Raw genomic sequence first — 27603 nt, 5'->3', positions numbered from 1 at the left:
GACTGATCTGAACTTATTTCACAACCCCAGGTGCCTAAGATCAGGAGAAAGATTTCAAGAACAACTGAACTGAGATTGAAGAGAACTGACTGTAGATATTGAACATGAGAAATTGCAGAAAACAAATAAGGTGAATGGGATCCCATGGAGATGAATGAAATATGAAAGCAAAAGGTGAATGGGATCCAATGGAGATGAATCAAATATGAAAGCAAAAGAAGACGTGAACAGGATTCAGGTAACTTGTGCAAAACCCCCCATTTCTCTGTTTGATTGTTGAGAAAAATGCTGAAAAATAAATGAAAGCCTTCGATCTAATTAGAAGTAGGGGATGGAGTGGTAGTTTTAACATTGCAAATCTTCTTTTTCTTTTACCACGAGTCTCAGTAACCAAACACAACCCACTGAGATTCATTGACCAAACACACTAACAACCTGACTAGGTCTGTTCTCTCGAGCTGAAAGGGTGAACGCAAAAAAACATAAACCACAAGATCAAACACTAACCTTAGGATACGTTGGACTATGATGTCAAACCAAACCAGATTTTTTTATTTAAGCTTTCTGGGAAGGGGACTCTTATAATGATATAGTAGAAAAGCTTGCAGAAATGAATAAAGTTGAATGGAATGAACTTGTTCCTTTCTTTCAGTCCTAGCTTGCACCTTTCCAGGTTCCACATTAAAAGCTAAGTACCCCATAATAGAATCAATTCAAGGAAAAGAAAGAAACAAGTTCGCAGAAGATAATGCCAGTGTAGTTTTTCAATCATGCATACAAAATCTAAATAATGAAACCTTGATGCTGATAGACACACAGCTAAAATGTCAATCCGAATTCCAAATACTGAACTAAGAGTTGAGCATTCAAGGTAGAAAAACCTAACCCAGAAGAGGAAAATAGTAGAAAATTAATACTGACAATGCACTGAGTCAGCCCAGAAGGAAAAGAAGCATCAGATCAATGACCCAAGAATTCGAAGCAATTAATGAAGAAACAAACAGAAAGATGGAACCGCTTCAGAGAGTAGAAACCATCTTGTACCAATTATAGAAAACACAGAACATGTGGGTGGAGAAAATATCATGCTGAAGAAGAGCTACAAAATCCATATAGGTAAAAACCAGCATGGGCCATCCAGAATCTCAACATGCCTCATCTAATCATTCATTTTTTTTTTTTTTTTTTTTGGTTTCTTTTCATTTTTTAATGAGCATAGGTCATTCAGAATCTCACTCCGTGGCTCTGCCTCATCAAATCATGGGTGTTCTTTTCACCCTCTTCTACACCTCGCTGCTCTGTTTTCTTGCATGATATAAATGTGTTGTTTCACTGAAATGACAAAGTGAGTTGTTCTCTTTTTTCGCGATGTAGTTGTTAGTTGTTAGTTGTTAGTTGTTAGTTGTTAAGAGAGAAGATTATCAAGTCTGTGTTAAAGTGCCAGTGATTTTTTATTAAAGGGGAAAGGGATATATTAAAATATGACATTAAAACTTCAACTAATGTAATAAATACTATCAGAAGTCTCTTAGCGCAACCCTACGCCTACTACTTAATAATTTAAGTTTTTAAAACGATTTTCTAAAAACTCATTTTCAAAAACATTTTAAGGATTTTTTATAAAAAAAAAATTAAAAATTTGAATCATTTTGAATCTATTTTTTACTTTTTCAAATATTTCTTAAAAATAATTTTTATTTACAATGTTTTATTTTAAACCATTCTCATATTTGTATAAATATTTCTTAAAACAAATCCCAAAAATAAATTAAAATAATTAAAAATATGTTATAAAAAAATACTATAACAACCCCATAAAAGAATATTTTAATAAATCACCAAACTTGTATTTTTTGAGTCTGAAAAATATTTTTTTATTTTTAAAAAACAATTTTTAAACAAGCTGTAAGCTTTTAAACTGGCGTCAGCTTCTGAAACTAAAGGTTGGTACACATTATTATACAATTGATGAATAACTTATACTTTTGGTTTAAGTTGTAGCTTAATATATTATTAGACTCTTGTATTTCAAAAATAAAATATAAAAACCAGATGTGGATCAACTCTTTATAATTTTATAACATGAATTCTGAACAAATCATTAATTGATTTAGTTAATGAAATGACGGTTGTTTACCAAACCCCTATTTTTGTGTAGGGAAACATTTTCTATTCTGAAGTCTACATACATAAGGTGGTACGAATTGAGAGTAATGTTGGTAATAATTGTAAAAAGCGTTTTTAACATTTATAATATTTAAAAAAATTTATTTTTCAAATATTAAAAATATTATAAACACTTCCTATAATCACTGTTGTCAAATGCTCTGAGTAATACTTCGAATACATCCACACATGCTCAGCTCTTAATTAGTTGAAAATTTTAAGATATTGATTATCTTCTCAAAGCTTTCAGTTTTAACCCTTAATATATATAATTAAATTAACTCTTACTCTATGTTTAATTCCTTAAAAAATTTGAGGAAAAAAAGGATTTTTTTTTTTAAATTAATGTTGATCTTCGTGCAATTCTTGATGAAGAAATTAAAGAAAAACAAAAGAAACACACAGATTTAATGTGGTTCAATGGATTGTCTATGGGAATAAAGAAGAAGACTTTTATTATATGTCAAATTAGGATTATATATTAGGATATTTATACTAACCCTTAAATAATGAAATTTCAAAATTACCCTGAACGATACGCCAACACCCCCAACCTATCATTCACCCTAAACAATAAAAATACGCCTACACTTCTAACCTATCATTCACCCTAAACAATAAAAATACAAACTTAAATGACGAATGTTATCATTCCACTCCTGCATTTGCCCGTTTTTTTTTTCATAAATGTCTTTCCTTCGATATGAGCCACGACAATTAATAGATTTTTTTTTTCTTCAAATCCATTTAATTTTTTATATGTAAAAGATAAAATAAATTTAAAAATATAATGGTTTATTTTATTTTAAATTTATTTGAGTGATTAAATTAGGATAAAAAATAATAAAAATAATAAAAATAATAAAAAGAAAGAAAGAAAGAAAGAAAGGTTTCCCCTAAGAAAGTTTTCTGAAATAATTTTTGAGTGAAGAGTGTTTCTTTTGTTTTTTTCACACATTCACTTAGAAAAATCTCTCTTTTTTAATAGTAACGCTGACTTTATTTTCAATAAAAAAATTATAGTAAAAGGATTAAATAATTCTCAATTTTAAAATACTCATTTTTAATAAAAATACCTTTATCTTTTAAAAGGGATATGTGGATGAGGACAAATTTTGAATCATTTCATTCCTTTTAAAAATTTCTTTTAAATTTGGTTGAATCTTTTCAACCGTGTGCTAAATTAAATTGTGGACCTCGACCTTTCATATTCATCCATACATTGAGAAAGACTATGCCTCCTATGTCTACCAATCAAGGTCATGATACCACGCAGCTGGATTTTTTACCATTCTAACTTTACAAAATCCTAGACTAATAAACTTTAGAAAAATAAAAAATAAAATATAGATTTTAAAAAGCTACTAAATTATTTTGTTTACGTTACTTTACTTTAAATTTTTTATATAAAGATTAAATAATTTTAAAATATATAAATTTTTAACTGATTTTAATTATATTTGATTTTTTCACATTTCTTATTATAAAATGAAATATGAGGAAATCATCTTTGTTAATATTTTTTTTTTTGGGAACCAACCATAATATTTTAAAGTATATTATACTTAAATCATTGAATAAGTATATGAACATTAAAGAAGAAGGTACAAATGTATAAAAGGATTATGATATAAAATAGTGGGACAAGGTATAAAATAATAATGTTAAAATATTTGGTTTTTGTAAGATTAAAAATGAGATTAGAAAATATATTTTTAGATGGGATATTATAATCCCATGAATATATTTAGTTCGCTAGTGAAGTAGGATTTTTAAATTTTATTTTCGGTGACTAGAAAATATTATTAAAAGAACTTATTTACCTAATCTTTAAATGTAGCGATGAAATTTACTCATATTTGATTCCAATAAAGTATTAAAAAGAGAGAAAACCGACATTGGGGAATTTTTTTTTTTAAATACGAAAGTAAATTAAATATAATTAAAGTTAATTAAAAAATTATATATTTTTAAATTATTTGATCTTTGCAAGACCAATAGGCAAAGAACAATTTTCAAAAAGGCTCTTCAATAATACACAATAATGCAAGTTAATTAAAAATCAATTTTTTTTTATAATAAAATCAAACATGAATAAATAAATTTTTTTTTTTTTTTCACTTTCCTTATAACTTTTAGGGGGTGTTTGGTACACGGGAATAGGGAGTGAGAATAGACATCTCATTCTTTTTCTCCCTTATTCCTATGTTTGGATAAATGTTAAGAAGACGGAAATAAAATAAAAAATTATTCCGGTAGAAATCAAATCAACTTATGAGTCGGATTTGCATTCATTAAAAGTGGGTGGTATTCTGATTCATTAAACTTATTTGATAATATAAAATAACCTAAATTACTATTTTACCCTCTTATCTTGTTCTTAAAACCCGATGTTTATCTTCTTTGTAAAGATAGAGATTCATTCATCATCCACTTCTTATCTTCTTTGCAAAGCTAGAGACCCACTCATCATCCAATTCTCTGCAACAGGTGATTCTTCCAAATTGAATCAATTAAACCTTCCACGATATTTAAAAAAAAAAAAAAATCAATTTCTAATTTATAGGGTTTTGGATGTTCATTTTGATTGTTAAATCTAGGATTCGTCATTGTTTGCTGCAAAAAATCAATTTTGGAGGATATACTAGTTGTAGATTTTAGTAGATATGGTACTTATTTGAGAACTAGAATGAAGTTTATGTTTTTTTATTTCCTTTTTTGCAAATAAGAAATAAGTATTTGGTAGCTTTGACAATTTATATGTTCTTATATTTTTTTTCTCTTTTTTTTTCTTAGTAAAATATAATTCTATAGCTTTTTTTCCATGACAAATTATTTAAAATTTTGATAAAAAAAACAATATTTAAAATTTTTTAAGGTTATGGATTTTATCGGATATGATACTTGTTGAAAATTAGAATAAATTTGAATTCTTTTATTTCCTCTTTTGAAAATAGGAAAAACATTTGCTAGCTTTGAGAATTTAAATATAATAATAAATAAATTTTTTTTTTGAAAAATATAATTTTATAACTACTTAAGCATGACAAATTATTCAAATTTTTAATAAAAATAATAATCGAATATTTGTGCATTAGGGTTATATGATTTTTTATGGTTAATTTTTTATTTATTGAGTATATATATATTTTTTAGTCTTATTATTTAATAACAAAAACCTCTCAATTTTATTTTTTTTAAAATAAAAGTAAAAATAAAAAAATATTTTAAATTATATGTAAGGATATTATTGTAAATTTATTTCTTTTTCATTTCCATTCCTATTATTATCAAACATTGGAATGGAAACGAATAATCATTCCAATCTTGCATTTCTAAGTTCATCCAAATGTTAGAAATGAAATCATCAAATTCATTCTATTCCACTAAAAAATAGAAAATGAAACAAAATATTATTTCCATTCCCTATTCCGTATCAACACCTCCTTAGGGAATAAAAAATAGCCTAAATATCCAAATTATAAAGGGAAAGAATAGGGGAGATGTTAATCATGACAAAGGCAATATTAATGATGGTAAGGACAAAGTATTTCCTCCCCTTACGAGGGAATATTTTCTTAGATACCAAACATTTGGCGCTACAAAATTATTAATCTTATCATCTTATGATGATCTTTGGGTCCTCTTTATTTATTTATTTTTTTATTTAAATACTCAGTGCAAAACACAAACTTTGCCTATTAATTTTATTCTTAATATAAAATTATAAAAATTATATATAAAAATAAAAATTATTATGTATAAGGGTTATAAATAAAGAAAACGAATTACAATAAATTATTATATATTACCTCCCTATAAATAATATATTTATATATAACAATTATTAATTCAAGTTGAAAATATCTTGCATTTAATTATTAAATATAATTTATTTCTTAAAATAATTTAGAACGGTTTTAAAACTGTAGGCACCCATATTTTTTGGACATTGATATAAAACGTCATCGTTTCATGACCGTGACATTGGTGCAGCCGTACGGGCAATTTTCTCTTCTCTCTTCATTTTTTTTCTCTTTTTGAAACAAGTCATCATAAAACGCAGCGTTTTGTGGCAAGGACTCGAATCGCATGCGGTTGATTAGTCTGCAACCCGCAGTGCACAGGACACTGTCAAAAAGACGCATAAGGATCTGCTTTTCTCTTCAGCAGAGAAGACGAAAGCTGTGTGGTAAGTTCTTTCAGTTTTCTTCTCTTTTCCACTCGATTTTCTTTCTTGATGAATTGAACTCAGCTGATATGGTCGAAATATTTCCATCTTTTCAAATATTTTTTGCGCTTTGAATTCTTTTTCTTTTTTAGATGTATGATTTCTCAATTTAATCTAATATGTGAAATGGTATGATTTGAATTCTGTTTGAGAGATGGAGAAGTTTCTTATGAGTAGTTGCTTCTTTTTTTTGGTAATTGCATAATGATGTTTTTTAGAAACCTTCCAACTTAGGTCATTGGGACTTCTTACGAACATTGGAATTGTGAGATTGAAGCGAAAGCTTTTGTTGGAAAATCATCTATCCTAACAATCTGAAGAAGACGATGTTTTGAAATGCAATTTATTATTCCTTACTGATACTATCTAGTAGGTAGAACAACAAATCGAAACCCCAATTCCTCATACTGAAAAAGCATACTATTAGATTTCAAAACTTGTTTAAGTTTCAGAGCCAATCTTCGGAGGTGTTTCCGCCATTTGAAGAGCGAGACCAGTACTCCTTGACAAGCTGGCCAAACAGCGATCCCTCCTTCTTTATCAGCTTCATTGGCTCATCATACTCTACCAATTTTCCTACAGAAGCAGAAGCGCAAGTCATTTGAATGGTTTTACTCGATTGATCCCAACTAGAATGAAATGTTCCTTCATAGAAACTCACCATCTCTGATAGCAAGCACCATTGTGCAGTCCATCACGGTTGGGATTCTGTGGGCTACTGTTATTACAGTGCAGTCTGCAAATTCTGTCCTTATCGTCTTCTGGAGAATGGAGTCTGTCGCATTGTCAATGGATGCTGTGGCTTCATCGAGCACTAGTATCCGACTTCTCTTCAGTAGAGCACGTCCCAAACAGAATAATTGTCGCTGGCCCATGCTCCAATTTGATCCGTCTTGTACAACTGTAGGGGAGAGATTGTTAGCAAGAGTTTTTGAGTCCAAAGAATGGTACCTGTGTGTATTATGCTTCATACCTAAGGAGTCCAGACCCTCTTCTTTCTCTTGAACAGCCCCTCGAAGTTGACATTTTTCCAGAACCTTTCACACATTCATGAGAAACAATCTTAGTGTAGGATATGAAGTAAATTTACCTTATTAGGAATCTGTTCTTTTTCAAGGCACTACCACGACAAACATTTGGTATGGAAAGAAAATTAGGAGGTATTTAACAGCATTCTAAAACATCTTTGGCTTCCAAAACACAGAATATCAGGAGCTAGATCAAGGGAGTACAAAATTTAACAGCGTTTAATTAGTTTGATAGTGTAGAAACAGCCATGTCTATGCACTTAAGAGTGAGGCCTGCTTCATATCACTGGCAGTATCTTTTAGGAATCTGTATCATATCATGATTGAATCCTAAAATTAGCAACCACAACAAATTAATAGGAAACTCACCTCCCATATTTCCTCATCAGTATGCAGTGATAAAGGGTCAAGATTGTATCTTACAGATCCGCTAAAAAGAGTTGGTTCTTGTGGAATGATCCCAAGACGTGATCTGAGATCATGAACCCCAATTGTGGAAATATTTATGCCATCTATAATTATCTGTCCCTCTGTAGGCTCTACCAAGCGAAACAAAGTGCTGATAAGTGTTGTCTTTCCACTACCAGTCCGGCCAACGATCCCAATTTTCTGTCCTCCTCCAAATTTGCAACTAATTCCTTGAAGAACTAAAGGAGCATTGGGCCGATACTTAACCTGCTCAATGTCATTTCATCTACTATATTAATATCTATGAATCTTGAAGTTGTAGAACAGACAGATTCCCAAATTCTTACTGATTTCACGTTTACCTTCAAATCATAAATTTCCACTTCACCAATAGCAGGCCAACTGAGTGGTGGTTGATTGCTCTCTATGACGGCAGGGGCTTCGCTAGGAATATTCATGAACTGTTCTAATCTTTCAACAGAAACAATCATATTTGCTAAAAGGCACTGGCTTTGGACAGAAAATACGAGGAATACATTCACTGAAAGACCATATGACAATGCCATTCCAATAAATCCTGCCATCAGAACATTCACAACGAAAATGCTCGTTAGACAATAATTCCATAAATGGTTGTCTATTACTAAGATTTCTTTAAATATCAAATTGACCAAGTTATTTTTGAATATCAAATACTGTGCATGTAGGAAGTTAGTAGAAGGGTTTTTCTATTAGATTATGCACTGATCTGTTTCTATGATTATTTTGTAAGAATGGTGGGCTATTTAGCTCACTTTGTTCTTGATATAACCCAAGTTTCTAGTTATGATGTTGAGAAAGTTGGAGCTAAAATGGGTTGATTACAGTGATTTTTTATTACTACCAACAGGGCAGCTATTGTTTCATGATCTACAAAGCCCCATCTTGTATTCGTTTCACTCTACTCAAGGTCAAGTAGGAAACTAAGATAGGTAACTTTCTGATTTAATGTTGGTTATTTTTATTGGATTATAGGTCATCACTGAATTGCCTCTAAATATTTCATCCTTTTGAAGTTCCTTTTTTCCAGTGAGAAATATGAAAATTTAGCGGAGGCCCTCGGTTGTTCATCTCCTTCTTTTTCCGTTAAAAACATATGCTAGCTAGCAAGCAGTCATAGCAGGCAACAGAAAAACATTTTTTGTCTTGAGGTTTTGATCCTTTTGGAGAATTTACTATTTGTGCCCTCAATCAGACACTTCATATTTATCATTTTCTGGTTGTAGATCTTACCTACTGAAAAATCCTAATATTATCCTCTTGTGAGGATCAAAATTCACATGGTCAATTACTATTCTCAAAGTTGCACAAGCCCCCTTAGGCTAAACATGTTATAAACTTCTAGGATGTTAAACTGTTGAAATTGGAGCAAAGAGAGAGTTTTAAGCAACTGCAATGACAATGAAGGTTATGGCATGGACCTTCTAATTTATTCTCATTGGTCATATAGTTAGCCTCTTTGAGTACATTCAAGCTATCTTGGATTTTGCCTAGTTTGTTGCATCAACTAATGGATAGTGGAGCATGCAAAGTTAGGGATAGGAAGGACCTGTAATTTTGATAGTGTCTTGACTTAGCAGTTTGGTACCCTCATGGAACCCTCTGGGAAAGAAAAATGATAAAGAGTATTTTTGGTGTTTTTCTTTTGGAGATGGAAAGAAAAATTGCAGCTCTCAAGATGATATTGGGCATGCTAGTTCAGGTAAGGCCAGTGATCTGGGTGGCTTCTATGAGAAAAAGCTTGAAGTTGCTGCAAGTTAAGAATGCAATAGGGTGAGGGGAAGGCTGAATGTTACATGGGTAGAATTCATAAAATAGATCAAAATCTCACATGTTGAATGGTGACTTGTCTTACTATCAGGTGAAATGGCTGGATAGGATACTTGTAATTAAACCAAGATTGTGATTCAAATGGTACTTGTGGGGGAATGAATTTATGATTTGATCTTAGAGAATTGATAGTTAGGAATGCTCAAGCAAACTAACAAATTCAAATGTAATTGAGCTGTATAAACTGGTGAGAAACAATTGTATATTTGAGATGAAAAACACCTACCAGCTTTAGAAGCACTTGTGTGAATCAAAGTTAGGGCAAGGGCTGAAGATGAGAGAACGATTGCACATAGTATTTCAAGGCGTTGGATCAACCACTCATTTGCTGTGAAACTATAGAAGAATGGACTTGCATTCATGTCAATGAAGTCCAAATTCTTTGAAAAGTGTCTATCTTCCTCCCGGAAAGCTCTAATTGTCATAGCTCCAGTAATGGACTCAGCAAGATGGCTTGCAACAAAAGACTTGGTTGTGCCATTGATTCGCATCAACTCTTTTCCAGCAGCAAAGTAGTACCTCTGGTTGTTAAAATGAAAACAGACATGATCAATTGCTAAGAAGCCAAGAGAAGCACAAAATATCTTACAAGCAAGACCCTATATGAGGAGGGAAGCAGCTGCCTCTGCTACATCCATGTAAACATCATACAGTAGTGTATTACCTGGATGAGTATACTTAGATAAATTGTTGGTAAAATGACAAACACAAGTTCCCAGGCAAGAATAGCCAACACTCCAAAACTGGCATAAGCATTCATAGCTGCCCCAACAGCAAAAGTGAATTTGAAGGCCACATCAAGGTCAACTGCACTCAAATCAGAAGATACCTGCAAAAAGGTAATAAAAAAATAAGTCTTCTGTTCTTTGTAATATGCATTTATTTTAAGCACCTTACCCGACTGAGTATCCTTCCCAGGGGTGTTGAGTCATAAAAGGACATTGGTGCTCGAAAAAGAGAGCTCAGCAGTGTGGAGAAAATAGATTGTGACGCCTCAAGGCCTAAAAGAACAACGAAAAAAGACCGGAGCAACAAAAAGAGTGATAAGCTTAATCCGATCCCTGTGTATACTGCAATCAGTTTCAATTGGCTAACACTAGAATTCTGGACATTTGCAGCCAACCAATAGTTTTGCACCAACTGTCCAACAATGAATATGACATGAGATAGAGTTGCCAAAAAGAAGTACAAGAATCCCTTGCTGTATTTCAAGTATTGTAGGTAAGGCTTGAGACCAGTGTCTCCCATTTCTCTTTCTTCTTTCTTAATTAACTGCTCTCCTGATGTGTCTCTCAATTGTTTCTCGGTGTAAATCTTCTGTATCTCTCCCTTTGGAATTTTAGATTTCTGGGTAGAATCTTGCTCAGGTTGCCTCTCGGAACCAACTGTGGCATTGTGTGCATTAACAAGGTCCTGGAACTCTTGACTAGAGTGCATCAGTTGCTCAAAGGTAGCAGCTTGCAGGATCTCCCCTTCGGACATTAACTGCCAACAGAATTAGTCATTTGGACTGCTTGATTTAAAAGCATGTGTTACTCAAGGATTGCCTTCCAGATGATGGAAATTACTTGTTAAGAAAGGAAAAGAAGTCAAATGAGAGTTAAAGAAGGATATCCAAGAAAGTAACTGTACTAACCAGAACCGAATCAAATGCTGGAAGGAAGTCCACTTGGTGGGTCACAAGTATGACTGTCTTCGTTGATAGAGCTCCCATGACATATTCCTGGCCACAACTGGCATTAGCATTCACTCTGAAAGCAATAACATTAGTAGCATAATTTCTAAAAAAGGAGAACCGTACATACGTTAAATAGACTGGTAGCAGTATGTGCATCGACCGCACTAAATGGATCATCCAGGAGATATACATCTGCATCCTGATATAATGCGCGTGCGAGTTGAACCCGCTGCTTCTGTCCACCACTCAGATTAACACCTCTTTCTCCTATTTCAGTGAGATCACCAAATGGAAGCATCTCAAGGTCCTTCACTAGGGCACACTTCTCAATAGCCTCTCTGTATCTGTAAGGATCCATAGCAGAGCCAAACAGAATATTTTCTCTTATGGTCCCTGTTGGAATCCATGCTGTCTGAGAGACGTAAGCAATCTTTCCATAAACTCGAACCTGGAAAAGATGGATCCAGAATCCGTATTAAGACATTTGTCTACGTAAGACTCCTAGAACCTTTTGGGGCTCATGAAGTTTTCTACCTTCCCCTTTTCCCTCCATGATGTTAATATCTACCAAATGAAGTGTGTATAAATCAGGAATGATGCATTACTTCTTTCAGTTTTTAAGCTTTTTTTCTTTTGTATTCCTAGTTAGGAAACCCTGAAAGAACATAAAAATTCCCTGTGGGTTTGTTGTTATTCCTCTCAGTACAACTGTGCATAAAGTAGCTGTTGAGTATTTATTCTAGTCCATGGATGAGGAAGAAATGGAATTGAAAGGGGTACTTACTATGCCATTAACGTGTGGAACTTCTCCAAGAATAGCAGCTAATAGTGTCGATTTGCCTGAGCCAACCTCTCCACAAATTGCTACCTTTTCCCCAGGCTTAACCACCAAATTTATGTTCCTTAGCATAGCCCTTGTAGAGTTATCCTCCCATGAAATTCTGTTGCTCTTGATAAAAATGGATTCCTCCAGCTCCTTCCCATCACACATCTTCCTTACATGTTTGTTCTGCAGCTCTGGTTCATCAAGAAACTTTGCAATCCGATCTAACGAAACCTTGGCCTCAATGAATGCTGAAATGACATCAGGGATTAGCCTTATTGGCTCCTGGGCAAGGCGTAAACTTGCCATAAATGTGAAAACATTGGTCGCAGAGAGAGTAGTTCCAAGAAAGTAGCATGCCCAGAAAGTAACCGCCGATACTACAATGGGAGAGGACCAAAACAGAATCAGATTGTACCCTCTCTGTGACAGAACTGATGATAACCACTTGAATTCCTCTTTCCTCAACCCTTCTATGACATTCTTGAAGTGAGACTCCCAAGCATACAGCTTCAGAATTTTCATGTTTGTAAGTGCCTCTGTGAAAGCCTTCAGCCTCTTGTCCTGAGTTCCCATGAGCATTTTCTGGTACTTGTGTTGTAACTTTCCCATAGGAGAGTTTGCAACTACAGTCAATATTACTACAAACAGAGCTGCTATAGTTGCAAGCCCCACCGAGTAGTAAATAATAATCAATGCCAGACACAACTGGAGGCTTGTTGACCATATCTGGTGAAACCAGTACGGGTATTCACCTATTTTGTAAGCATCAATGGTAACAAAGTTAATGATCTGACCAGGGGAATACGACCCCTTTGCAGCATTTGAGAGCTTAAGCTGCTTCTGATAGATGGCTGCAGATAGAAATGATCTCACTTGGAGCCCAATCAATCTAGTTTGAAAGAACCATTGCCTCTCTGATAATGATTCTAAGCATTTAGTAAGGAAGAGCCCTCCTGTCAGTGCATAACCTTCATACTCAAAAGCTTCTTTGCCTTCAGCAACCAGGATGAAGGCTCTAAGAAACAGAGGGCCAGTAGAAAGTGTTAGCACCTTGATCAATGCATAAAAGCCAGAAATCAAAATTTGTTTCCACTGCCACAACAATATAGTTGACAAAATGGAAGGAGAGCGAGATGACCGCTTGTTTTTCTGCTTATTCTGCTGTTCCATGAACATTGAGTAACACATTTCCGCTCGATCTTCCCTTCTTAGCTGAGGAATGTCTTTGTCCTCAAGGGTTTTCTCCTTACCCTTCTTGATCAACGAATTCAACCACCAAAATGACAGTCTACTAATGAGCCCGGCTTTCTGAAAAGGAGGTAAGCTGGCATCTGAATTGATTTTATCACCACCACTGCCTCCTTCACCAGGCAAAGGTGTATAGAAGCCAGCACCATCAATTTCTGAATCAGTTACTGCATATTTCGGTCCTGAAAAAGTGGAGAACATCGATAGAATTGCTCCAGGAAAAGATATAACATCTAAAATCATCTTGACTGATACTGCATCGCTCACAATAGCTTCCCAGAAAGATGTAACACAGAGAAAACCTGCAATAAAGAATGCAAGTACTGAACAGAGCTTCAGCCCTGCAATATGTAGAACTTGATGCCTCCTAAACCTCACAGCTAAACCCAGAAAAAACCAGGCGAAGCCTTGTAATAAATTCACTAGCCAGCCATGCAGAGGTAGAATGGTGTTCTCTTCAATCAGCTTCTCTCCCAAAATCCAGATCCCCAAACCCAGATAAACCAACCCCAAACTACCATTAAGAAAGGCAGCAGAATTTAGCATTGTGGAAAAGCATCTAGACTGTTGAGGGGATAAGATCTTCAAAGCTGATGCTTTATATATGAAGATAAATAATAATAAGAACAAGAGGATGATGTCTACAGAAATGACCAAAATATGATTGAGACATGAACTTGGACAGATGATGGCTAGGAACCCAGAACTGCTTATCATTCCAATTTTACTTGAACACCCGGTACTTCCACAGAAAACAGTCCAGAGACTCTCACCCATGTTGTATCTTCTTGCCTTCACAAAACTGTGGCTGTAATAAAGTAAAAAAAAAATAAAGAAACAAAAAGCAAAGGGTTACTCGTTAGATTTTTGGCGTTTTAGAGTTGGAAGTAGTACTAAACATGAGAACCATCAATGCGTGCCTAATAGTTTCAGTTCTCAGTGGAACTTAAAAGTTAAATTTATCATACAGGACTGATCTGAACTTAATTCACAACCCCAGGTGCCTAAGATCAGGAGAAAGAATCCAAGAACAACTGAACTGAGATTGAAGAGAACTGACCATAGACATAGAACATGAGAAATTGCAGAAAACAGATAGGGAGAATGGGATCCAATGGAAATGAATCAAACATGAAAGCAGAAGAAGATGTGAACAAGATTCAGGAAACGTATGCAAAACCCCCCATTTCTCTGTTTCGTTGTTGAGAAAAATACTGGAAAATAAATGTAAACCTTGAATCTCATAACAAGTAAGGGATGGAGTGGTAGCTTTAAGATTGCAAAACTTCTTTTCTTTTACCATGAGTCTCAGTAACCAAACACAACCCACTGAGATTCCTTGACCAAGCACAGTCTAGGCCTATTTTCTCAAGCTGAAAGGATGAGCACAAAAAAACAGGAACAAGAAGATGAGGCAGTTACCTTAGGATACGTTGGACAATGATGTAAAACCAAACCACATCTTTTTATTTAAGCTTTCTGGAAAGGGGACAGGAATAATTATATAGTAGAAAAGCTTGCAGAAATTAATAGAATCGAATGGGAAGAAATTGTTCCTTTTCTTTCGGTCCTAGCTTACGCTTTTCCAGGTCCCCGTAATAATAGCTAAAGGACCCCTTGATAGGATCAATTCAAGAAAAAGATGGGAAAAAAAGAAAAGAAGAAAAACAGAGCCCAGAAGAGGAAAATAGTAGAAAATTAATGCTCACAATGCACTGAGTCAGCCCAACAGAAAAAGAAGTTTCATATCAAGGACCCAAGAATTCAAAGCAATTAATGAGGAAACAAACAGAATGATGGAGCAACTTCAGAGAGTGAAAACCATCTTGAACCAATTATAGAATGCACAGAACATGGGGGTGGACAAAATGTTGTGCTGAAGAAGAGATACAAAATTCATATGGGTAAAAACCAGCATAGGCCATCCAGTATCTCACCTTGCGTCATCAAATCAGTCTGCCCTTTTATTTATTATTTTATTTTTATTTTTATACGAGCATAGGTCATTCAGAGTCTTCTCTGTCTCATCAAATCATGGTGTACTTTTCACCTTCTACACCTCACTACTGTCTTTTCTTACATTAGCTGTTTCACTGAAATGACTAATTGAGTTGTTCTCACGTGTCAGAGTTTTGAGCTAAAATAAAGGAAACTCGTGTTTTTACGAGTACATGTGATAAATATATGATATTTGAAACCATTTTATGAAATATGAAAACCAGATTTTAATATAGAAAGTAATATTACTTTCATACACTCTGAACCGACTCCATTTTTTGTGTCAAGATTAGACTTTCGGTCTCCATTATCGATAAAAAAAAATGGATTTTGATATAGCTGCGGTGTCCAGAGATGGGTTTAGTTTTAATGGTGGTGACGACGATGGACTAAGCTGCGGTGGCAATGACCTTGGTACCTTCGGATTTTTCTTTTCCTTCAATTGCTACGACTATTATTAAGATAGAGGTGGATCAACGGCGAATAGGTAATGAAGGATTGGATTTTGATATAGTAAAAACGGATATGGTTTTAGAGTTGGAAGTCGCTAGAACTGGAGATGTGAAGAAGTTGCAACGGTGATGGTGGGTTCTGGTCGCGATTGAGGGGAAGTTGGTGGTGATAAATGGCGACAGTGGCCGAAGCTCACCCCGTGCGGTGATCACTTGGTGGCTCTGATTCAACTCTTTTTTTTTTCAGTGGAAAAACCCAGAAAACGAAGAAGATGACAAAGGAAGAAGGGACATCGAAAAGATGAGCCAGGAAACTCTTCAAATTTTGATCGGTGTTGACATGGAGGCTTGGATGTTGCTGTGGAAGAAAAATCCGGAGGTGCCAAGGCCGTCGCAACTCCACATCAGTCCATCAACGCCGTCACCACTGTAACCTTTTTTTTTTTTTTTTTATCAATAATGGAGACCTGGAAGGGCAATCTTGACATAAAAAATGGAGTCGGCTCAAAGTGTATGAAAACAATATTACTTTCCATATTAAAATCTGATTCTCATATTCATAAAGTTGAGTTTAAAAAACCATATATTTATCACATGGCCCATCAAAACACAAGTTTCCCAAAATAAAATGTTTGAAAAACAAAATACACAATATAGAACTCCTTTAGAAATAATCCTTGAACTAATGTATCTTAGACACTTGAACATCTACATGATTTTAATAATTTTTTTTCTTCATAAAACTGTAATTAATAATTATGATTTTGATTTTGATTTTTTTTTTAAAAGCATGAAATTATAGTTAAAAATTATGACTTTAAATTTAAGCTTAAAATCATAGTTACCAAACTTTAATTTTTAGTTTGGATTTGAAGTTGTAGTCACTAATTATAATTTTAATTATTTAAAAAAAATCAAAACCGTAGTTACAATTACGATTTTGTGACACGGATCGCCATGTTTTGTCTTGTGGATTTTTTTTATAAATAAATTATTTTGTTTCAAAACTTCATGTTTCACGATATTGAGAGAGAAGATTATCAAGTCTTGTGTATATATATATATATATATTTTCTTTCCACTGTAATATTTTTATGATATTCATTGTCTCACTATATATTTTTTGTATTAAAATATGACATCGAAAATTCCACTAAGATAATAAATACCATCAGAAGTCTCTTAACGCAACCCTAGGCTTACTGTCTAATAATTTAAGTTTTTAATCTGGTATGCCTTGTTGGCCTCATGTTTAAAAATTAAGCAGTCTTTTTGGTAATGTTTTTTTAAAACGTTTCTGGAAAAAATCATTTTCAAAAATATTTTTCAGTTGGTTTCTATAATAAAATTAAGAATTTGGATTATTTTTTAACCTTTCTTTTATGTTTTCAAAATTTTTTTTTAAATATTTTTTATTTACAACTTACTTTTAATCATTTTCTATATTTATGTAAGTATTTTTAAAAACAATTCTGGTTTAATATTCAATTTTTTTTTAACAAAGTTAAACACAATAATGTAAGTTAATTAAAAAATAAATATTTTTTTTTTTTGAAAAAAACTTAAATTACAAATTCCAATATGTTTCCTTTTAAGCAAAATCGAAAGATTAAAAATGGTTTTTAATTTGTTAACATTTATCACATGGGATCATAAAATGACAGTTTTTAGGGTTCCTTGATATATTTGCTTGATTGATACCTAAGTTCTTGGTGTATTCTCATGATACAAGAATTTCATTTGGCATAACTCATAATTTATGGTAAGCAAATGCCCACTATATGTTATTTGAGTTTTATCTTTATTGGGTTTGATAAAAATTAAGGTAATGTTTATTTTTTGACTAAATAGAAATAATCGAAGTATTTGATTTTTTCTATTTAGCTAAAAATACATTGTTGATATTAATCAACTTAATTAAAGTGAATTTGTTATCAAGTCTCAATGTTGTTTGGGTTTTAATACGATTTAGGTCTTAATGTAACTCGGGTTTTAGCATAACTCAAGTTTAAATGACTTTATCTTAATTAAAAAAGATCTTTTTTTTTTTTGTTTTGAATGTCTTGACAATTCAAAAAGCTTTATAAGAATCAAAGATTCTATCATGTCTTATTAAAAAAAAAAAAGAATCTTTGCAATTTCAAATATTTCCCATTGGTATAATTTAGTGACAGCTGCTAAAAAAGAAAAACATGATAAAAAGAGATGTAGGTTAACTCATTCTAATTTTATAACATAAATTCTAAATAAATCATTAATTGGTTTAATTAATAAAAGGATGATTGTTAGCGTCAATACCACCAAACTTCATATCTTTGTGTAATCATCGCAATCATAGAAAACATTTTCTAAGATGACGTCTTTACACTTCAAACACATACACATTTACTCTCTTAATTACTGGTATAAAAAAATTCCTTTGGGGGTGGCTTTTTTTCTTCTTCTTTAAAGGACAAAAGAAAAAGCCCTATTTACTTTTGTACATTCACTTTAGAATGTTGTAAGAAATGATTGTCGACTAAAACAGCTTTTCTTTCTCCTTTTTTATTATTATTTTTTTTATTAAATGACTAAAGAAAAAGCCCTATTTACTTTTGTACATTCACTTTAGAAGGTGAGTTTAAGTATAAAATAATCCATTTGTTGAAAAAAAAAAAAAAAACTACCAACGTCGAAATATTTGTCAAATTAATATTTTGAATACACACAGCATCCACATAAATTTTTTTTTAAGTGTAAAAAACCACCGTTGGTGACTGTAATTTTAAAAGTTTTAAAAATATTCTTAAAACCACAATTTGTAATTATGATTTTACAATTTTCCTTAAAATCACAGTTAGTAATTATGGTTTCAAAATTATTTTTAATCTAAGCCCATTTTAATAGTATTGTGATTTTAATATTATTTTTAAAATATTCTTTATCATAATAATCATAAAAAATATTTTTTGTCATAATAACCATAAAACCACAGTTAATAAATGTGGTTTTAAAAATATTATAAAAACCACTATCACAGACGATGGTTTTACAATTTTCTTTAAAACCACATTTAGAAGGGTACTCATGTAACCATAACTAAAAGAAAAAAAAAATTTAAAACTTTGTTTTTTTATTTTAAATTTTAGTATAAATTATTGATGTACCAAAATTTCTTAATGATGAACCAAATTTCCTTAAAGTTCGATTCGGAGTGAGGAAATTTTTTTACAATTTTCCATTGTCAGTTTAAAATTATTTTTTTATACAAATTATCCTTAATAAATTTTTTCATTACGATTGTTTGAAAATTATATATATATATATATTTATATATTTATCTTTATTTTTTCATATTTTTCTTGAAATTTTGAGAAAATAATTTGGCCTACATGCATTCCCATAAAAATTTATATATTTATGTTAAATAAAATATTTATTTAAGGAAATTTGTAAGAAACCAACTTTAAGAAAATTTGGTATATCGTTAAGAAATTTTGGTACCTCCATGATTTATACTAAAATAAAAAATAAAAAAACAAAGTTCTAAAATTTTATATTTTTTTTAGTTATGGTTACATGAGTTACCCTCTAACTATGGTTTTAAAGAAAATTGTAAAACCATAATCACAAAGGAAAATTGTAAACCATCATCTATGACTATGGTTTTTATGATATTTTTAAATCCATAGTTATTAATTGTGGTTTTATGATTATTATAACAAAAAATATTTTTTTTATGGTTATTATGATAAAAAAATATTTTAAAAATAATATTAAAATCACAATACCATTAAAACGTGTGTCAATTAAAAGTAATTTTGAAACCATAATTACTAATTATAATTTTAAGGAAAATTGTAAAACCACATGTAATTATGGTTTTAAAGATATTTCTGAAATGGTTTTTTACATTTAAAAAAAAAAAAAAATCTATGTGGATGTTTATGTGATATAAAAAATCAGTTTGATAAATATTTTGAGATGAGTACTATTCTTATGATTGTTTTCAACAAATGGATTATTTTGTACTTAAACTCTTTAGAAGGTTGTAATGAATGATTGCTGACTCAAACAACTTTTCTTTTTTCCTTTTCATCTCCTGAATGGTCAAAGTGACTTTTATCTTGAGGCAAAAGTCTCATCTTTTCATTTGGCTCCATCTTTTTCCTCCATGTGTTATATCAAATTGGGGACCTCAACTTTCCATATTCACAGTCTCAGAGGTCATGATACCAGTTTGGAAAAGCTCCATTATGCTAACCTTACACTCTCTTATCCTAATCATATGCATTTTTGTTCTTATATCAAAACCTTGGTCCCACGTCCATATGTATAACAAATTAATAGATAAATCTAATATTATTTTTGAAGGAATATTATTCATCTTAAATTAAGATGGTGTTTGTTTTTTGGTGTTTGTTTTTTGGCTGAATATAAAAAATCGAAATATTTAGTTTTTTCTATTAAGCTAAAAGTACTTTATTGATATTAACCAATTTAACTAAAATGAATTTGTTATCTAGTTTCAATGTTGTTTGGACTTTAATATGATTTAGGTCTTAATGTGACTCGGGTTTTAGTATAACTCAAATTTAAATGACTTAATGTTAATTAAAAAAGACCTTTTTTTTTTTTTTTTAAATGTCTTGACAATTCAAAAAGCTTCATAAGAATTGAAGATTCCATCATAAGTCTTATTAAAAAATAAAAAAAAATCTTTGCAATTTCAAATATTTCCTATTGGAATAATTTAGTGACAACTGAATATATTATTAGACTCTTGTACTTCCAAAAAAGAAAAACATGATAAAAAGAGATGTAGGTTAACTCATTCTAATTTTATAACATAAATTCTAAATAAATCATTAATTGGTTTAATTAATAAAAGGATGATTGTTAGCATCAATACCACCAAACTTCGTATCTTTGTGTAACCATCGCAATCATAGAAAACATTTTCAAAGATGACGTCTTTCCATTCAGTAATACAAATTAAATTAAATTTTGAAAATTCCGAAAAAAAAGAGAAATAAAGAAGGAAAAAATAATGAAAATTTAAGAAATAGATTTTAAAATAATAAGTTATTTTTGCTTTCAAACTCATTTAATTTATTTATTTTTATATAAAAATTAAATAATTTTTAAAAATATATAACTTTGTAATTATTAATCACGTGACATTTGTTATGTTTCTTCTTAAAGGACAAAAGAAAAAGCCCTATTTACTTTTATGCATTCACTTTAGAAGGTTGTAAGAAATGATTGTCGACTGAAACAGCTTTTCTTTCTTCTTTTTTATTATTTTTTTTATATTTTTTCATTAAATGACTAAAGAAAAAGCCCTATTTACTTTTGTACATTCACTTTAGAAGGTTGCAATAGTTGATTGTTGATTGAAACAGCTTTTCTTTTTCCTTTTCATCTCCTGAATGGTCAAAGTGACTTTTATCTTGAGGCAAAAGTCTCATCTTTTCATTTGGCTCCATCTTTTTCCTCCACGTGTGATATTGAATTGGGGACCTCCACTAAATATTCATAGATACTCAGAGGTCGTGATACCTGGAAAAGCTCCATTCTATTATCCTAACCATATGCATTTTTGTTCTTATATTTTATATAAAAATTATTATTATTATTATTATTATTATTATTATTGTTTTTAAAAACAAAAAATACAAGTCTATACAAACAACACCTAATTTTTCCTTCTTCTTTTTTTTTTTTTTTAATATGATCCAAGTAAGCAACTCTTGATTTGCATGTTGTCATAAGTGAAAAACAAATTTTGCAACCCACATCGACAAGGGCCAAATTCGGCCCACCCAAGCCTAGGGGAGTCTTTAATTTAAACTCTTTCAGAATAAAGGTGTTGGGAACTAATTGAACTCACTACCTTTAGAAGTGAAGATTGACAAGTTACCAAGTTCCGTAGTGCTATTATTTATGGCTAATATGAAAGGCCAATACAAGAGGATAAACCATATCACGAGTTTAGAACCCGGACTTCACCCTAGCCAAGAGTTGGAGGGAATAATGGTGTGTGGAGGTAGAATGCCTACGAATAGTGATCAAGCTTCCTTCCATCTTTGGACCTGAGGGCCACTTGCTGTCTATTCCAAGGAAATCCTTGGGTGCATCAATGGCCTCTTTAAGCCTAAGCATGAATCACCCAAATGATGGTGATATTGAGCTACCCTCAATAGATACTCAAATAGGGTAACACATAGAGAGGGGTGAATGAGTGTATTTTAAAATTTTCTTAAATAAGGAATTGAGTTTTTAACTCAATTAATCCTACGGGATATCAGGGATAGATATTATAAATAAACTAATCAGAATAATTAAAATAATATACAATGAGCACAAGATTTTTACGTGAAAAGCCCTCACACAAATTGTGAAGATAAAAAACTATGGGTTTAGGACCTTGTGGACCCCGCATTTCGTGCTCAATGCGTTTCCCACTCGATGGCGAGCTCGATTTTTATTTAAAAAAAATTGATTTTTTTATTGATTATTCAAAAATGACTTGGAGTCGCCACTTATTTTTGTTTTATTTTTAAAGGGTAAACAAAATAAGAAAGAAAAACCCTAAGTGTGACTCCTTATTTTGGAAAAGGCGGTCTGTGAAAAACCGGGTCGGGTTCGGGGGTCAGGTTACTTATCGGGAAGGTACGGTAAAGACCGTAGCACCCCTCTAAGTCCCTAAAGACGGGTCTCTACTAATAAAATGAAGCTTACATGGCAGTCAATGTGGAAATCAATGAATACTCGAATCAATCATGCACGTATGAAAGTCGAAAAAATGCATATGAATTAACCAGAGTGAGAGTGAGCGCGTACCTGGGCAACGAATCATCATGCGCTATCAAGGAAAAAGGTTAGTGCACAATAAATAGCATAACATAGCTCACATGTCACTAAATTGAGTGCAAAAATCATCAAAGGCACGCATGACACTTCACTCAAAATTCACTTTTATTTTAAAGAAAATTCATTTGATGTTGGCCCCCACCAAAGCCCGTTTTATTTTTGAGTGAATTAATTTCGTAAATTCTATAATTAAGAATTACGAAAATTAATTCACACTTATTTTAAAACATTTAAAAATCGTGAAGAATTCGAAAGTGGCTCGCCGAAAAGAAAATGGCGGCCAAATTTTATTAAAAAACGGATTTTTGGGATTTGAAAACTCTAAAGATGAAAATTTTAAGAAATAAAATTATTTGAAGAATTTAGAAATTGGAAAAAACATTTTAAAATTTGAACTTGGAGGATTCTTTTAAGATCGAAGATGGTGAAAAAAAAAAAAATGATAAAATAAAATAAATAAATAAATATATAAAATAACATGAAATAAAATAAATAAATAAAAATAATTTAGTAAAATAAATAAATAAATAAGTAAAATAAAAAAAAAAAAAAGAGAGGACGTGCGGCTTAAAGGTGGCCATGCACCATGCAGAGTGGAGTCCTGAGCTTGGGGCACCTTGAACACTAATTGCATGTCATCTTTGAAACCCCGATGAAGCTGAGATGATGAATTCTGTAGAATGATGAGTATATTGAAACTGGAGATCAAGTGAAAGTCAGTCAAAAGTACCCCAAGGTGGTCATGCATAAGCCTTTTCTTCTGAGCTCTGGGCATAGGGAGACTGCACTATAGGGATCAGTGGTACTGTTGAGCTGGTCACAAATGAACACTGTATTCCTTCGCCATAGCTAACTTGTCCAGGCCACTGTTCACTGGTCCACATATTCTAAAATCCAAATTCAAATATAGCAAGACTGGATCCCATTTTTCTTAGAGCTTAAACATACAGTTCAACTCATGAGAGGAGAAAACGTGGCTTGGATGGGAGGAGAAGACTCTGCTTTCTCAGTGGAAATACAGACTTGGAGTTGATTCTTCATTTAATTCCATCTCAGAGCATTATGCTCGAGAGTAGCGAAGCCGTCTGGGTACACTGCCACAACTGTCAATTTCCGCGCCAAATTGTCACGCGGGTGATTGAGAATTTTTGTATTGGACTTTTGTAAGGGAAAGATTCCAGTCAACAATGCTGAGATCCTTCTCTTTCTGCTGAAAACAAAGACATACCATACTCAATATCCCGTGCTGAAAACCTCAACCATGCGTGTTATTTCATCCCCTATTCCCTTCACTTTGACCGGAATAGCATGTTCAACTCAATATGCATTCATCATGAATTCCTCGTCCCTGATTATGAAAATATCTCCATCGCTTCGTGTATTGTCTCCGCTTTTGCCAAGGAAAGCAATAATTAAGCGTAGCATGGGTGCCATAAACCATCACCACTACGTCGAGGAAAACTGCACCTTGAATCCAGTAGGGCACCAATCCACAAACTGGATAATGCGCCTTGTCTTGAAAAGCTTCTGGTTCAGCGTCATTGGGTTGGCAGGAAGTGCCCAGGATAGCAGCCAAAGCTAGACAGCACCACACCCGGCCTCCAATGCACACTCCTACACTGCAATGGGCTTCAGCACTCGGACTCTTGGCTGGTGCTGGATGATGGATACCGGAGCCTATATGTGACTTGCTCGGCTCCAAAGGGACTGGCCTTTTGTGAACCATTGAAGGCTTCTTCCGCATCTGAGCTTCTTGAAAACACGACCCGAGCACAGAAAGAATCATACAGTATCTCTGTTTCTGACTCATTCAGAGTCCCAAACTTCGAAAATATTTTAATGAGGTCATCTTTTGAGGGTAAGGAGATCCCAGGTCCAAATGACAAGAGAAGTGTAGCGGATTCAACCTTTTTGTCCTTGTCTTTGTGTTTTGTCTTCGTATCTGACTTTCCAGCAGCAGCTTGCTTGAGTTCTGGGCCATCTGGCTCTGCTGTTTCATTCTTTCTACTCCTGCGGGCTTGCTTAGATGAGTTGTGGTCATTCTGTTTTAGGTCTTCTCTTGATGACCCAGGTTCAGATTCTTGACGTTTTCTCTTTCTACCAGGTCCATGTTTGTTGAACATTTTGTAGTTGGAACCATCATGATAGATTGAACTTCTGAATGCAGACAGAAATCCACTGATCTGATCAACAGATTTGTTTTCCCTCAGATAGAAGGGATTAAGGGCTGCAGATCGGATTCCAGATAGAACTTCTTGCAATGATATGCGGATTTCCTTCAGGTCAATAACCTTGTTCCGATTTTGTTTTGGTGTCTGAAGTTCTTTACTGTCTTTGTTCTGATAGGTCGTCTCACTACTACACTTTAAAATTGTAGGGGACCCAACAGATTGACCTGCAGCCCTGGAGCTCCGCTCTCCCTTACCAGCAACATTCGAAACTTCAAGGAATTCTGTCTTTGAGTCACCCATTGAGCCAGAATTTCTATGCATCCGTATCACATTTGTATATGGTGGGCCCAGGGAGGAACGATTCTGGCAGAAATACGGGCTCTAATGCTTCTTGACATCCTTAGGCACATGGAAAGGCTCATATGGCCATGGTGATTGCTGGTTCTTTAATAATTTTCTGGAACATCGCCTCACAATATTGCCGGTGACTGATCGGGTTCAAGGTATGTCAGTTTCAAGCCCACTGAACATCGATTGGAGGAAGAATCATGGAAGGTGCTGACCCTACTACAAGATCAGAATTCGATGGCGTGCACAGCTCATCATACCTGCCAATGGACCCGAGCAAAGTGGGTCCCCATAAGACAAGTAACTGACAGAATCCTTGATGAATGACCTGATGATGCGGCAAACACCAGGTACCATGGAGGAGAATGGTGCAAAGTATGGGAAAGCAGGCATTATATCCGAGGTTTGGAGATGAAATGATAGAACATTCATAGTGTAGTCAGACTCCTTTTTCAGTACCATCTGCTCATAGGTGTCATTGGCAAGGACATCAACGATTTGTTGCCTACACTCATCCAAAAGAAGCACATGAAATCTTTCCCAGCCATTGTCGAGAGCCTCAAGCAGTGGGCTCACTTCATACCCATAGTGTCTAAGAGTTGCCCCAAGCAGAGTAACATAGTCCTTTATCATAAGAAGGTTGGTTGCAGAATCCATGTGAGAAAACTGTTCTCCTAACATTGCGGTCATTTTAGATACTGCTGTTTCCCACATTATCTCAACCTGATTAGGTAACAATAGCCCTCCAGCTGCTCTCAAAACCCGATCCTCCGCTATAAAATACCCAACAATTTGTGCTAAAAATGTCTGATGGGACTCCAGAAATGGTAGTGTTGGCGAGATCTGCAAGTCTGAATTGAGCTGCAACAACCGATTCTTATAGTAATATTCACGAAACTGCTCTTGGATGCCAAGGCAAGTATGAATGTGATATGTTCGGTAAAGAGGTGTAAGATCAAACTTCAGAATAGAATCCTCATCAATCTCTTCAACATCTAAAGTATATGCAAAATCCTCGAAACCTGAATGACCCTGATCCTCGGCTTCTCTCTGACGAGCTAGCATATCCTCATCCTCTGACGGGTTGACACAGCACGTGCAATTGCAGCATGGGTCTTGAAAGACGTCGTTAGTGGCATCTCTGGTGTGAATAAAGTGAGAGGTTGAGGGATGAAATGGGTACGTTGGGTGTAAGGGAGGATGAGATGAGCGGAATGATGAGCACGTTAAAAAAATGAGAATGCATGGAATGGTGAAAACGGTAGGAAAAATGAGGTTATTGATAGTTTGAAAGATGGGTACGAGTAGGTTTTAGAGAGAAAAGTGAATGGATATGATGGTAATGTTAGTTGGCAATGGGTATGACGGGAAGGAAATGGGTATTAAGAATGATGGCCAGACTTTGCATGATTTCACGCACGTGAAAGGGTGAAGCTGGGACCTCCATGAAGACTTTGAGTGGATTTTGGGCGGTGGTGTAGAGAGAAAGGTGATAATACAAATGGGTATGGGCATGGGGTAAATGTGATAGGCATGGACGCATGGAGAAAATGAGTATGGAGGGCCCATTGAAAGTGGTAGCATGCATGTGACCAAATAAAACACCAACAGCCACGATTTTCTCCTTAAAAGGATCCTTCATTTGATCAGCAAATAAACATCTAAGTGCAAGCACTAGATGTGTACCGAAACGAGTCATTGAAGGATCATCATGAGGTATGAAGACATTTTTTTATCATCTTCCTTACCAGATACTGCCTCTACAACTTTTGTCATCGATGAGCTTTGTTCAGGTTCAGAACCCAAATCCTTATTGTTAGAGACCTCTGTCTCTTGCATTCTGCTCCCTCAACTCTAACCAACATGACATGATAATCTAAAGCAACGAAGCCAGCCATGCCTCTGTCATTTGACCCATAATCCACATGTTCACCTTCGCCATCTTCCCCGCCAAGGTCTTCCCAAGTGTATTCAATCGATTCCCTTAACCATGATGTCTCATCACCACCTGATGAATCTCCAGTGCACTGATGCCACAAAACACACTAACCAAATCTTTCAGAAAAACATAAGCTCGGAACCAGGGGATTTGCATGACAATACTGCACCTTCTTGCTAGCCGTGACCATGAAACAAGGCGAAAATCCAAATGCATAGTAACTACTAAGGAACTTGGTATATTCCAAATAGGCACCCTGTATGCATCTCACCCACTGAGAACCCTGCATCTGTGGCAATAGCCAAAGCACCACCCTTCCCCTCAAGCACAAATCAGAACACAAAACCAATAGTCCGAAATAAATCCAGAAACGTGAGCCCGAAACC

General features: G+C 33.7%; 1 protein-coding gene across 5 annotated transcripts in view; it reads right to left on the bottom strand.

Moving 5' to 3' along the window:
- Nucleotides 1–6663: 6663 nt before the first annotated feature.
- The window catches only part of LOC117904330 (ABC transporter C family member 10-like), a 43205-nt gene continuing 22265 nt past the window's right edge, over nt 6664–27603 (bottom strand). The window contains exons 2-12 of one of the 5 annotated variants that reach the window (XM_034816922.1): nt 12165–14262; nt 11508–11828; nt 11339–11425; nt 10600–11187; nt 10367–10531; nt 9929–10223; nt 8196–8410; nt 7795–8100; nt 7371–7434; nt 7059–7298; nt 6664–6973 (exon numbers count right to left, since the gene is read on the bottom strand). In XM_034816922.1, the coding sequence (XP_034672813.1) occupies nt 6846–6973; nt 7059–7298; nt 7371–7434; nt 7795–8100; nt 8196–8410; nt 9929–10223; nt 10367–10531; nt 10600–11187; nt 11339–11425; nt 11508–11828; nt 12165–14262 (4507 nt within the window). In that variant the 3' untranslated portion in view covers nt 6664–6845. Of the gene's footprint in view, nt 6974–7058; nt 7435–7794; nt 8101–8195; nt 8411–9928; nt 10224–10366; nt 10532–10599; nt 11188–11338; nt 11426–11507; nt 11829–12164; nt 14263–14514; nt 14976–27603 lie in introns of those variants that run through there. The other 4 variants (XM_034816911.1, XM_034816893.1, XM_034816884.1 and 1 more) reach the window with 4 other exon arrangements.

The sequence above is a fragment of the Vitis riparia genome, chromosome 2 (assembly GCF_004353265.1).
Source record: "Vitis riparia cultivar Riparia Gloire de Montpellier isolate 1030 chromosome 2, EGFV_Vit.rip_1.0, whole genome shotgun sequence".
Taxonomy (NCBI): domain Eukaryota; kingdom Viridiplantae; phylum Streptophyta; class Magnoliopsida; order Vitales; family Vitaceae; genus Vitis; species Vitis riparia.
Note: the sequence above shows the minus strand (reverse complement) of the source record. Positions and strands in the feature narration are given on the sequence as shown.